Source organism: Trichosurus vulpecula, chromosome 1, assembly GCF_011100635.1.
Source record: "Trichosurus vulpecula isolate mTriVul1 chromosome 1, mTriVul1.pri, whole genome shotgun sequence".
NCBI lineage: Eukaryota > Metazoa > Chordata > Mammalia > Diprotodontia > Phalangeridae > Trichosurus > Trichosurus vulpecula.
In genome coordinates, this window is record NC_050573.1 from 406328171 (window position 1) to 406341875 (window position 13705).

Sequence of the window (13705 nt, forward strand, 5' to 3'; positions counted from 1 at the left end):
TTGACCCCTCCTTCCCCGCCCCCGCCCCCCCTCCCAGTCAGGCCAATTGCTAGATAGGAGGTGCGTTGTCGGTCTCCGCCCCCGTAAGGGAAACTTGGAGGAGGAGAAAACTTTGTGCAGAGTGTGAGAGAGCTGCACACTACAGCACATGCCCTGATAGAGCAGAGGAAGATGAACTGCTCCAGGTCCGAGACCCAGAAAAAAAGGTTCTCAAGCGATCCCCAAGACTCAGGAAGCTCTTGCAGCCCCAGCCGCCGGCCTCGATAGCCATCCTCTGCCGGACCACTGAGAGACCAGGGACCACCTGTGTCCACCTGTGGGACAGGATCTTTGAGTGTCAGCGCCTACTTGCCTGCGCCCCAGAGTTCAGGGACCTTCACTGTCCCACGGAGTTAAGAAGGAGGCGCAGTCCCTAATTTGGGGCTCAGAAATCCAAACCCCAGACAAAGATAATTCACTTACATCCTCCTACATATCCTGCTCTCCTTCGGTCTTTCTTGATTCTCCTAAAACAAAGGCAGGCCGAGCTGACCTTTAGTCTCGAAAGCAGGCGGGCAGAGGAGACTCGAACCCTACCTAGGAAAGAAAAGCTTGGCAAAGCTCCACGCTGAGTGGGGCAAAAGGCTGTGGAGGCAGGTGAAGGTGTTTCAAAAGGAACTAGGGTGCGGAGGAACCTCTGGTGACACCGCCGCCACCGCAGGTGAGAGCTGGGGGGTTGGGGGGAGTGAGGTGGGAGGAAGGAGGAGGGGAGAAAAGGAGAGGAGGGTAACTTTGACAGGAGGTGAGGTGCTGCCCTAGGTTGGGAGCGGGAAAGGAGTACAAGGGCACAGAGCAAGTTTGGCGGGTTCAACTTTTTTTTTTTCCCAAACAGAGCCCTCAATTAACTCGGTTTTCTTTGTTTATTATTGTTGTTTATAATGAGTATCGTTAAATAGAACCAAGTCCTATGCCATAAAACAGCTTTCCTTCTTGCCCTGGGTCTTGCCCTACTAGCTTGGGGGGAGGGGGAAGAAAGGGGGTGGGAGAAGATGTGAGAGAGAAAAAAGGAGAGGATGCTTTTAAAAACTAACTGAAAGGCTCTATCCTTCGTGCTGTAATATTGGTTAAGCCTATAGATTTCTATCTAGATGAAACTTGATTATCATCTTCATGAATTATAATATGCTTACGCTTATTATATACAATGTGTGAAAGCTGAAACCCAGAGAAAATAAAATTCATTGCTGCTAAATACTCGTTTCTTCTCTCCATCGATCACACTCTTGATCTCTCTTGGTCGCAGATTCTCTCCCTAGGGCTCCATCCCCCTAGCCATCACCATGTCCTCCGATGCCAATTCCTCTGCCCCTGGCAACCACACCAGTCCTCTCCCTCCCGTGACAATTCCAGCGGTGATGTTCATCTTCGGCGTAGTGGGCAACCTGATCGCTATCGTGGTGTTGTGCAAGTCGAGAAAGGAACAAAAGGAAACGACCTTCTACACATTGGTGTGCGGGCTGGCAGTCACCGACCTGCTAGGCACATCGCTGGTCAGCCCGGTCACCATCGCCACCTATGTGAAGGGAGAGTGGCCCGGGGGCAATGGGTTATGCGAGTACAGCACCTTCATCCTCCTCTTCTTTGGCCTCTCTGGCCTCAGCATCATCTGCGCCATGAGTATCGAACGCTACCTGGCCATCAACCACGCCTACTTTTATAGCCACTACGTGGACAAGAAGCTGGCCGGACTCACGCTCTTTGCAGTTTATGTCTCCAACGTGCTCTTCTGCGCCCTGCCCAGCATGGGACTTGGGAGCTCCACGCTTCAATACCCCAAAACCTGGTGCTTCATAGATTGGCGCACTAACGTGACCACACACGCCGCCTTCTCCTACATGTATGCTGGCTTCAGCTCCTTCCTTATTCTCGTTACGGTTCTCTGTAACATTCTGGTCTGCGTGGCGCTCATCCGCATGCACCGCCAGTTTGTTCGCCGCACCTCGCTGGGCACCGACAGCCACCACCACGCCGCCGCTGCCGTAGTCTCCGCTGCCTCCTCCAGCCTCGCCTCCTGCTCCGCTGTCCCTCGTCTCAGCGATTTTCGTAGGCGGAGGAGTTTCCGCCGCATTGCTGGTGCTGAGATCCAGATGGTCATCTTACTCATTGCAACCTCTTTGGTGGTGCTCATCTGCTCCATCCCTCTCGTGGTGAGTTAGCCAGAATTCTACTGATTTAGAATCCTTAGGAATAGCCGAACTGGAAGAGACCAACTAGACAAATCCACTCATTTTACAGATCAAGTAGGTGGTTCAGAGACGTAAAACGATTAACCTGAAGTGAGTTTGTTAGTGAACCAGACTAGACTAGGACAGCACTAGAACTCAGGTCTCCTGACTCTCGGTCTAGTACTCGTTCCCTACCACCTAGCTGCGGTTAGGATAATTTCTGGTGATCTTTACCCTGCTGGTGGCTCCTCCCCTTATTTGCTCCTTTCCTTCAGCAACTATCTTATTTCCATTATTTTGTCATCTCAGCATCTCCCAAGGTCTTAGATACATTCCACTCCTCCTTGATTCAGTTGCACCCTCATTTCACGTCTCTTCATGGTGAACTTTGCCCACAAGGTTTTGAGAGGGCTTGTTCTACATGTTAATATTTCTTTCTTTCACAGTATTTTTTTCCTTCCTTATTTACGTCATCTGCCTATCTTTTGCTGTCTTCTTACCATTTGAGAAATACCCTACTCCATCCTGTTGCCAGACGTGGAGAAAATAAAGTAGAATGCTCTCTTCCTTAGACAACTCTCTTATCCCTCTCTTTTCGCCCACTGTTAGGATAGAATCTGAGTTTGGTAGTCTACAAAGACGAGATTTTAAAGGACTTTTGAATTAAAATCATAGAGAACAGTAATTTTGAGCTTGAAAGAGATCTGATAGATTCCTAGATCATCTGTGGTTCAACAGAGAAACAGAGACTCAAATACCTATATCCAACACAGAGAGTCAACACTCAAACCTGGATCTCTTAACTACCAGACTGCTGCTGTTCCGACTGCACCTCCTTTTTCTTACAGAAAAAATTCCCTTAAATTTTCAGGAAGCACATATTTCAGCACTAATGCAAAACTGATCGTTCACATACATTGGCAATAATTCACACACATCTTCCTTCATGGAACAAGTATGATTCTGACGTCTGTATATGAATATCATTGGATTTTGGTGGGCTTTATTTTTAAGAGAATAGGTTTGGTTTGGTTTTACCCTGTTTTTTTTGTTTTTTTTTTTTTTTGCCATTCTCACATAAACAGGTGTAGATTAAATATAAACCTGTGATTTCACATACAGGGAACTCTCTTCCAGGTGAAGGAGCTCCCTCTACAGATTCTCTGCATCTTGCAGTCTGACAGCATTGTCTTGGAGAGACTTGGGAGGTTTTGTCACATGTCGGAAGCAGCATTTGAATCTAGATTTTCTTGACTTTGAGACCTTCTCTCTAATTACTGTACCACATAGCCTCTTCTAGATACAGATTGTCAGGAAAGGTAATACTAAACCTTAAAACTGATGATACTTTCTAAAAAGTAATTGCATTTTAGTCTTACTAGTTTTGTGTTCAGCTGGAAATTCACCATCAGTTCAATCACTGAACAAGTCAGTTCTTCTTTCTTGCACTGGTTGGGATGATAATAAATATAATAAAGCTATTATTATTTGCCACCAACCACTTAGGGATCTTGATTGTTAAAACAGCATGTCTCTGATAAAGGTGAATGTAAATGGAAGTGACTTAAGAGTTGATAGGAGCCAGCTTACAGTAGCATCTTACCAGAGTGCATAAACAGAAGCACAAAACACAGCCAAAAGGGTCTAGGACCTCTTGTAATCTGCAGAGTTAAGTGACTTTTGCTATATAAATATGTTTTGTTGTCCTTATCAGTGGCATGAAATGAAGTGAGATTTTGGGGATAACAAGCTTCCTGATGCTAGAGCTGGAATTCTTTGGTCTTTTCCCTTGGCTTTACAGTATGGTAAATGATAATGTAAATGATTATTATTTATAGAACATCTACTTTGTAGAAATAAGAACTAGAAAACAAAACAACATGTAATTCAAAACTGTTTTGTAGTTGTTCTAAAAGGACATATATACAAAGTGTAGTAGTTTCAATTTTGGAAATGCCTTCTTCTAAGATCGGGAAAGATCAAAAAAGACTTAATCATTTTAATGGACAAATTCTTGGTGCTATGAATTTGAGAGTCAAGCTCATTTCTGATACAGTTCTCATGCCTATTTGAAATAACAAGGAGAAAAACTCAGCAAAAACTCATAGATATCAAGCTACAAATGCACTTTGAGCACTCTCCATCCTGTTTAAGATTTTTAAAGAGAAAATAAGGAATTTCAGTCTGTCAATGAAACACATTTGAATAGGATAAGCACTTTTGTAAGGAATCTATGGTTTAATCTTTTCTTAACTTTAAAAAGGCAATAATGAAAACTAATGGGTTTCATTTATATTCATGATTTTTAAAATGAGAGACATAAGTGACAATGGGAAAAAATTAATCAAAATTAACTATTTTGATAACTCTAAAATTATTACAGTATAAGACTACGTACTGCTTGACAAGCTTACGAATTATATGATGAACCAAAGAATAATCCAAAAGTGAGTAATCATTAAGCCTAAACTTCAATTTCAAGAAACCAGTAAACTGGATCTGTGGGGTCAGTGATGTCTGTCTGAGAGACAAATCCTTCAGATCATTTTCGTCAATCAGATAATGGTGATAGGCGACAAAAAGCTTACTTGGATTTCCAAAAAGCTGAGACAAGATTAACCAGAATAACAAAATGCTATGGAATAAAAGCCAAATTTTGCCTAGTTTTGAAAAGTTACTGACTACTAGAAAAAAAAGTAATAATGATAGTTTGCCAGCTGTGATCTCCTTTGCTAAAATATCAGTCTTTGAAGGAATTTTTTACCTGGATAACAAACTGAAACTTCTTCATTGAACTAAGCTGTGAGCAAAAAAATCCCTCCCTTTTCAGATACTCCAAGAAGATAATGGAAAAAAAATTAGCTATTCACATACTCTTGAAGGAATTCAAGTAGAATAATATGATGAACTGAATCTGTAGAATCCTCTGAAAAAAGTTATAAAGAGAAAATAGATAGCGGAGATGATACACTTAGGATCATTTCATCCATTCCTCCATTTATAGCCAGTTTCAAAACCCAGGAAGGTTTGAAGAAATGATATCTCTACTCATGGGATGAACAAAAAACAATGCACATTAGAGAAGGCTTCAGAAAAGACTGCCTCCGAAAGTTGCTTAAATGCAATAGCTAGATCAGTTTCTGGCTGCTCATATTTGCAGCTCTCCAAGCAAAGATAATCACTGTAATCAAATATCATGCTTCAGGGTATGAGCCAATTTGCTGCAGGATCTGGAAAATATTTTTTTCATCACCATGCACAATTAGTCAAATGTGAGGTAGTCTTTTTTTTTCATTACTCCAAATTTAAGAAAAATCCATCTCACTACTAAAAGGAGGTTGGCAAATTAGACAAAAATAACAACTCTGGCTTAATATGCCCTTAGTCTAGAAAATGACTGGCCATTTCTTGTTTTGTTTTTTGTTTACTATAAAACCAATTGTCTCTATAAAGCCTTTGCTAGCATGTGATTAGGAGAGGTTTAGAAAGGCAGATGAAAACCAGGTAAAAGAATACTTTTTTGTTTATAGTAGGCTTACTGTAAAGAGAGCAATAAAATGCCCTGGGAGGCATTTCAGACTGGGTTAGACAGTGCAGGTTTAGGTAAACGAATAACACAAGAAACAGGCTTTGATGCTGTTAGAGCAGAACCTGAAATGTTTTGTTATTTTTCAAGTTTATTATCTCCTTTAACTTTAAACATAGCACATTTTAAGACTGACAGTAAGCCTCCTGGTGTGTATATTTATGCGTTACTCTGTCTCCATGACTAAGATGAATACGCACAAACTGCTATATTAGAGCACCATGGTTTCAGTCCTCCCCTTTTTCCAATTTTCTTTTCCACAGCTGAGTTTTACCCATCATTACATAACTTGAAGCATTAGACAGGCTTTACTTTAAAGTAGCTAAGTTGATTAATTGATCTATTAGAAACCAAACTTAGCATCATTAACCTTCTCCTTCACATCTTCACTTTCTTCCTTATTGGCAAAGTCCCTTGATCATAGTAATTACTTTATCACAGTAACATGCTGGCTCACGACTTGATAACTTTCCAGTACCTTTCAGCCCTTAGAGGCAGACATTTTTTTTCTGATGATACCATACACTTGTATTACGTATTAGTTTTCCAAAAGGCTTTCCCATGCACTCTCTTTATCTTTAGCAGGCATATTATTTCCATTAGTTTGTCACTTAGGCTTAGATCTCTATACCTATTCCCCACATACTCAGGTCTTGGATATATTCTAACCCCCTTTGAATCACTGGCACCCTCATTTTGCACCTCTTCACACAGGTATTGCTAACTTCATCTCACTGACCAAGAAAGGTGGGCTTAGAAAGGCTAAGCAGTGTGCTACCAGTTAATAGCAGAATCAGACTAGAATATTCGAACCCAGACCTTCTGGCTCCTAATCCAGTGGTCTTTTTGTATCACCACATGAATCTGTGACATTTCTGTCAACTTTTTGGTGAACAAATGCTTCCTAAGACATATGGACCACAATGTGATGGCCTGCATTCTTTCAGTGCTGAGGTAAGGGTTTTATTTAGGAATATTTTTTACCAAAAAAAAAATCTTTTTCAGGGACTTCAGTAACAATTGTGCCAATTTTAGCCTTTTCACAAGGCAGCTGGCTAGCTGAGCACATACAAACCCTTTTATGCTCTTCAAGTAAAACAAGTGCCACAGAACCTCAGTAACAGACCACTTTCAGTCATTTGAAGTCATAATTTCTTTGCTAGGTTATTAAATCATTTTAATTAGAATGTCAGCATCCTTTTTCAGTGCAACATTCCTTGCTTCCTGTTGAAATGCTGCTAATTATGGACTGTTATTGTTACTCAGATGTTTTTTCAGTTGTGTCTGACTCTCCATGACCCCATTTGGGGTTTTCTTGGCAGAGATACTGAAGCAGTTTGCCATTTCCTTCTCCAGCTCATTTTACTGATGAGAAAACTGAGGCAAACAGGGTTAGGTGACTTGCTCAGGGTCACACACACCTAGTAAGTGCCTGAGGTCAGATTTGAACTCAGGAAGATGACGCTTCCAGACTGAAGATCCGGCACTCCATCCACTGTGCCACCTAGCTGCCCAATAGTTATGGAGTAAGTCTGTATTTTTGCCCTGTGACTTTCAAATTGTGTTTCCCTGAACCATAGGTTTTTATAAAAGCACCTCTAGAAGTTCCTGGAAGAGAACCATCCACTCCTCCTCCCCATACTACCCTGGAGATGAAAGTTCAGGGGCAGGGAAGGCAATACCAAATCTTCTACAGGTTCAAGAAGTAGTAAAGCTACTACCTAGCCATTGCCAAGAATAAACCACATATATAAATCTGCAGTTACTTTAAGCCAGATTAATTTCTTGAAGTTGGCTGGTAATAGCTTGTTTGTATTCCATTTTTTAACCTAAATTATTTCAAGATTTTTCTTTCCTGACTCAGACTGATTTATCAGTAGTGCACCTTCCCCACAATGAAAACTGCCTGAACATGTTTGTTCTGTATAACATTTAGGGCCTGTTGAACAGGAATTTCAGAAAAAAAATGCTCTCATTTTTCCCACATAAATTGGATTGCTTCTCCGGATGTATTCATTCTGATATAGGCTTTCCACCCTCTGGGAAAAGCAGATCAAATAGCCATGATAATGTATTTATATAAGACACTATAAGATGCTATATCTTGGAGTAAAATCTCCGTGGAAAGTAAGTTAGCATGGAAATTTCAACAACCGCTTTGAAAGTGTTCCATTAACTACTACTTAAAAGGTTTAAAAATAATACATCCCCCTCAACTTTGACTGGTTTAACCATTCTTACCACAAAAGATTAAAATAGAAATGTGTTCTTCTTAATATGACTGTCATCCATCCATGGCCTTCTAGCATCATGCAGGCAGGCATTCATTCTACACATTACCACTATAGTTTGACTACTAGGTAAACAAAAGCACAGAACTGTTACTCTCCTTGCCTATAGTAATCCAAGTCAGTGGTGAAAGGAGGCTGGTGTTCTGTGAGTTAGTACTAACCACCAACTTGCTAAACCTTCAGTGACATTCTCAGTTCTCTAAGATAATGCCATGGATTTCAAAGAACTGTGTTCTTTGACATACCTTGATCTCTACCATAAATTTTCTAAGAGTTTGCCCTCTTTCCCTAGTCTCTTGAGGTGGAAAGATGGGAATCATGCAGCACCTGGCCATTTCAAAGGCAACACTCTTTGCTAGATACAAAGTTTGCATTTAACCAAGGCAAGTATTTTTGAGTTGATTATTCTTAGTAGCTGACTTAGAAATTGAAAAAGTAAGGCAGCGTTCTTTAAGGAGATAATTGGAGCAGCCCTGCCACCTAGTGGCCATAGTTCTCCAATCCTGCTAAAATCCCAGCCTGCAAATTTACCACACACTCACTGCATGTGCCACACGCTGACAAAGCTTTGGTTTTTTTTTAAATTAAGATACAGTATTTACTTTTTAAAAAAAAATTCAGGTACAGTATTTACATTACTTGAGCACCTAGGTGGTGCAGTGGATAGAGTGCAGGGTCTGGAGTCAGGAAGACTCACCTTCCTTCAAATCCAGCCTCAGACACTAGCTGTGTGACCCTGGGCGAGTCACTTCACCTTGTTTGCCTCAGTTTCCTCAACTGTAAAATGAGCCGAGCCAGAGAAGGAAATGGCAAATCATTCCAGTATCTCTGCCAAGAAAACGCCAAATGGGGTCACAGAGAGTTGGACATGAATGAAAAATGACTAAGAACCATTTACATTACTTCTGGGTAATAAGTATATAAGTAAAGAAAGAAGATACCTATAAGTATATAAGTTGGAAGTTTTTGTTTTCTGTCAGAAGCTCCAGTATATGTAAGCCATGGTAATATCTATCCTTAAATAAATAGACAGACAAACAGATAGATAGATAAATAGAGAGATAGAGAGATAGATGGATAGATAGATAGATAGATGCCTGTTTTTCATCAGTGTAGGGAAAGGGAGGGAGAGAAGAGTTGGGGAACTCCCTCTATTGATGCAGATTGGAAGCTCATTTGTATTTCTAGTCCTAGTGATTACTTGGGGAGATTGAGAGGGTAAATGATTTACTACTCATGATTACCCAACTAATATTTTAGCAGTAAGACCTGAACCCAGGTCCTCTTCTCTCCAAGATTGGCCTTCTACCTTCTTATGTTTATTTGTCTCTTTAATATCTATACCAGATCTAGAAAAACAAAGACCAGGCTGCAGACATAGTTCTGAGTGTTTTCTAAAATGTTACTACATTACCTAGAGAGTGCATTAAGGTTATTATGCCCAAGTGGCTGAAATTACATGTAAAATACATGTTCATCTCTCTTCCAAAGATTAATTCTATATTAATCACTATGTCCACTTCGATTTTAGTAATAATGATAACAACCAACACTTATAAAGCACTTAAATAGTTAACACTTTCCTCACCACAGCCCTGTGAGGGAGGGCATTTAAGTTTCATTATCCTTGTTTTACGCATAAGGAAACAGTCTCTGAGAGGTTTCATGATTCACCCTTGGTCACAAAGCTAATGTGCTGTAGTTTGGGGTTAATTTATACCTGAATTACTATTTAAAAACAAGGAACTTATCAAATATATGGAATCTCATTCACTGACATAACTGGGCAATTAGCGATTTTTTAAATTTAATTTTGTCAGAATGTTTTTATCTTAATAACTTTGTGCAAATCTTTTAAAAATATATTTACCCACTTCCCTGTTCCCCTAAGTAGAGGATATCAAACATCACTTAATGCTTGCCTTATGATTCAGGGTCATTATTATGAAAAGTCATATTATTGTGCAATCCTGGACATAGAATAGACATTAACAGCTTCATTGGCTACTGAAGATATGTTAAATAGTAAAATGTACTGCTGTGGGTTTTTGAGTCCTTATGTTTGTTTTTTGTAGTTTTTCTGTTTTCTCCATCATCCACTGTTAATTCTTTCTGTTTTCAGCGTACTGTCTTCTAATGGCTCTTCATCCAGCTTCTATTTTGCTGCTTATAGTCTGTTTAAACCTGGGGAAAGAGCAAAACAAATTTGTTAAAATCATTCCCTGCATATGAATAAATAGGCTCTGAGTGAGTATTTGACTCACTGTGGCTTTTGAAACATTGGGTTATCAAATAAACTTCATTTAAAAGATTTGTGAAATCAAGAGTTAGTTCTTTGTTTTTGCTTTTCTTCTTTTTCTTTTGCCAAAAAGGCCCAAAGTAAAAATTGCATACCTAATAAAAATTATCACCATTAAAGGATGTCTTTAAAATGTTTGTAATCAGATTGTGTGTTTCCAATAAGTCTAGTCACCCTTAGAGAAAAGAAATACAAAATTCCCCTACTTATATTGGGTCCCGGATCACCAGATAGCTTCTATGTGAGACAATTTTTAAAAAGATCCGTATTAGCCGTCCTAGTCAGTCAGTAAGCAGCTTCCTAGCTGATTAGTTCCAGTAAAGCTGCATTTGGAAGGATTAAATAGTTCCCTCGACATTCCAGGACTGAAAATTACAGCGGCCATTTCTAAACTATATGAAAAAGGGCAACTCTAGGCTTGCCTGTGAAGACTTGTGTAAAACAAGAGTTTCATTTAAAACGTACGACAGTGAGAAGGCAGAGCAGTGGATAATATATGTGGCCTCGCCCACATATATTAATATGATAGAAGTGAAAGATAAAATGGATCTCAAACGATTTAGCAAAGGTTTGCCTGCGTTGAACGGTGATCTAGAAAAAATAGGATTTTAATTTCTTAGCTAAAAGGCAATACTGGCATAATTTGGTGTCGATTCTTATTTCTCATTTTACAAACTGAGCTCCCGAAGTTTTGGCCAGAACCTTTTGCTTCCCTCTTGCTACAATGTGCCATGACTTAGCAAAGCTTTTTTTTTTTTTCTTCAAAGTACTTTTCTCTGGACCGACTTTAAGTTTCAGGTATATCTCCTTGTTTTAGGTGCGTGTCTTTGTGAACCAGTTGTACCAACCAGAAATTGAGATCGATATCAGCAAGAACCCTGATCTGCAGGCTATCCGAATTGCTTCAGCGAACCCTATTCTGGACCCTTGGATCTATATCCTTCTCCGAAAAACGGTGCTCAGCAAAGCAATCGAGAAAATCAAATGCCTCTTTTGCCGCATCGGAGGAGGTCGCAGGGAGCAGCCAGGAGGCAACTTCAACTGCACGGGGCCCCGGACATCTGCCATGTCCAGCCACTCGAGGTCATTCGTTTCCCGGGACCTGAAAGAGGTCAGCAGCACCTCCCAGACTCTCCTTTATATGCCAGAGCTCAGTGAAGCTGGCATTGGGGGCCGTAATTTGTTGCCAGGAACTGGGCCCGGGCTGCCCGCATCAGAAACCACCTCACTGAGGACTATGCGAAGCTCAGAGACTTCAGACTCCTCCCAGGGGCAGGACTCAGAGAGCGTGATATTAGTGGATGAAGTTGGTGGACACTGTAGGGCAACAGGCCCCGCAGATAAAGGCGGCTCTCTGCAAGTCACTTTCCCTAATGAAACATTAAACTTTTCAGAAAAGTGTATATAGAGCGTATAGGACAAATAACGATGCTGTTTCCAGGACCTTGTAAATAAGGTCCAATACACTCAATACATAAGGAGGGAGTTGGTCGGGCTCTGAAGGGCTATTTTTGTCTGTCCACCCACTCCAGAGCAGTGTCTCCTGATCAGGTAAATCAGGTATGCCGGCCTGGACTCCAGACATCCTCAGTGCCATGGCTGTGACATGTGCCTGTGACATAGGACTGCCCCCAGGACTTGATGTCTGGAAGAGCCCACTCTTTGCCTCTCTCAAGATGGTAGACATTTTGTTGTTCCTTTGGCATCGGGGGTTTAATATCTGGCACTGAGCAATGAGTCAGATCCTAAGAGGCCTCCGTTCAGATAAACTACAAAGACTGTTTGGTAGACAACTTCAGTGTCTCACTAAAGCATGAAAATGTGAATTTTTATTGCTGTATATATCATGATTGAAAGTATTTAATGTATTTTCTTCTCTGTGAGAAGGTTTTATTATTAATACAAAGTATGATGGAATAATGGCATACCCTTTCCTCCCAATATTACCTGCTGATGTTATAGATGCTACAGGTGTATGATTTATTTTTCATGAGGCATGTCCAGGTCAAGCTGTGATTGGTTGATTGTTGATGATGGAACCAGTAGATCTGAAATTTTAATGAGAGCTTTTAGCAATATCAGAAGGGTAAAGAAAAGAAACGATTGGGCTATAATTTTTAAATTTTAAGTGCTTAAAATTCTTTCCAAAGTATATGCTATACATACTAAAAGAGAGAGAAATGGTTCATCCCAAAGGAAGACATTCTTTTAGGAAAGCCAAATATGCTGGTGAATATTTTCCCTTTAGATCCCCACTAGTACATTGATTTTAGTAGTGTGCTATGACTCTGTATGTCTTAAAATGAATAAACCCCAAACTGAAATGCAAAATGTAAAAAAAATCAAAATTTCAGGTCTCTCTTTTTTTCCATCAAAACAAAATATACATATTTTTGCCTAGTTGCAGAGGGGAAAAAAATCTACAATATCCATTAAGTTTTGAGAGGAAAATGAGTCATCATTTAAGAAAGTTCCTATTTGCCAGATGTGGAAGGATTGGACCATTTGGTCTTCCACAGATCAGTCATGAAAGGGTACCTGTATAAGGAATTTAGAATGATGTTCTTTCGGGGTCTCCTTATAACAGCTTATTGTATCACACATTAATCCTGTACAGAAATTTGGAGGAGCCTTTTTCAAAGAAATATTAAGCATGTTCTGTTGCCTAAAGTGTTTTGTGAATTGCTTTATTGTAATTAAATTCTGAGCCTGTTATTGGTACTATTTGAGAAGTTGTTGTACCCAGTGAAATTATTTTGGTGATCACAATAAAAAAGAACAGTCAGTCAAATATGAACTCTCCATAATTTTGAAGGGCTTGTGTAACTTTAGAATAGAATCATGTGGTTCACAACTTGCTCCAAGTCACAGCTTGCAAAGCCTTTTCGATCCTTCATTAATGAAAGTTCTTTTGCCTTGTAAAGTAGATATCAGGATACGCAGACATCTATGATGTTCCTTACAAGTTTCAACATACTCCCAAGAGTGTCTACAAACCAGCTTCTGTGGAAGTAGCAACAGTATAGTGGGGAAAGCCCTGGGAGAGTCAGGAGGCCTGGATTCCATTCCTGGCTTTGCCACTAACAGTTACATTGATTTGACCAAGCCCCTTCAACAACCTGAGCCTCAGTTTCCCCTTCAATAAAATAAGTGGTTGGATTAGATGACCTCTGAGTTCTCTTCCAGCTCTGAAATTCTATACTTCTCTTATATCAATGGAAAGCAGCATGACTATGCCCATGCTTGACATGAGTTGGTATGCATAAAATATAAATGGCTTTCTGTACACAAGGTAAATTCTGTGAATATGTTTCTTGATCATTAT

The 13705-nt window shown here is 40.1% G+C and overlaps 1 protein-coding gene across 1 annotated transcript; it reads left to right on the forward strand.

Annotated features, from left to right (window-relative positions):
- Positions 1–99: 99 nt before the first annotated feature.
- Positions 100–13183, forward strand: PTGER4 (prostaglandin E receptor 4). The gene is made up of 3 exons (XM_036742033.1): positions 100–700; positions 1283–2186; positions 11198–13183. The coding sequence occupies exons 2-3, from the start codon at positions 1320–1322 to the stop codon at positions 11786–11788; spliced, it is 1458 nt and encodes a 485-aa protein (XP_036597928.1). The 5' UTR covers positions 100–700; positions 1283–1319; the 3' UTR covers positions 11789–13183.
- Positions 13184–13705: the final 522 nt, after the last annotated feature.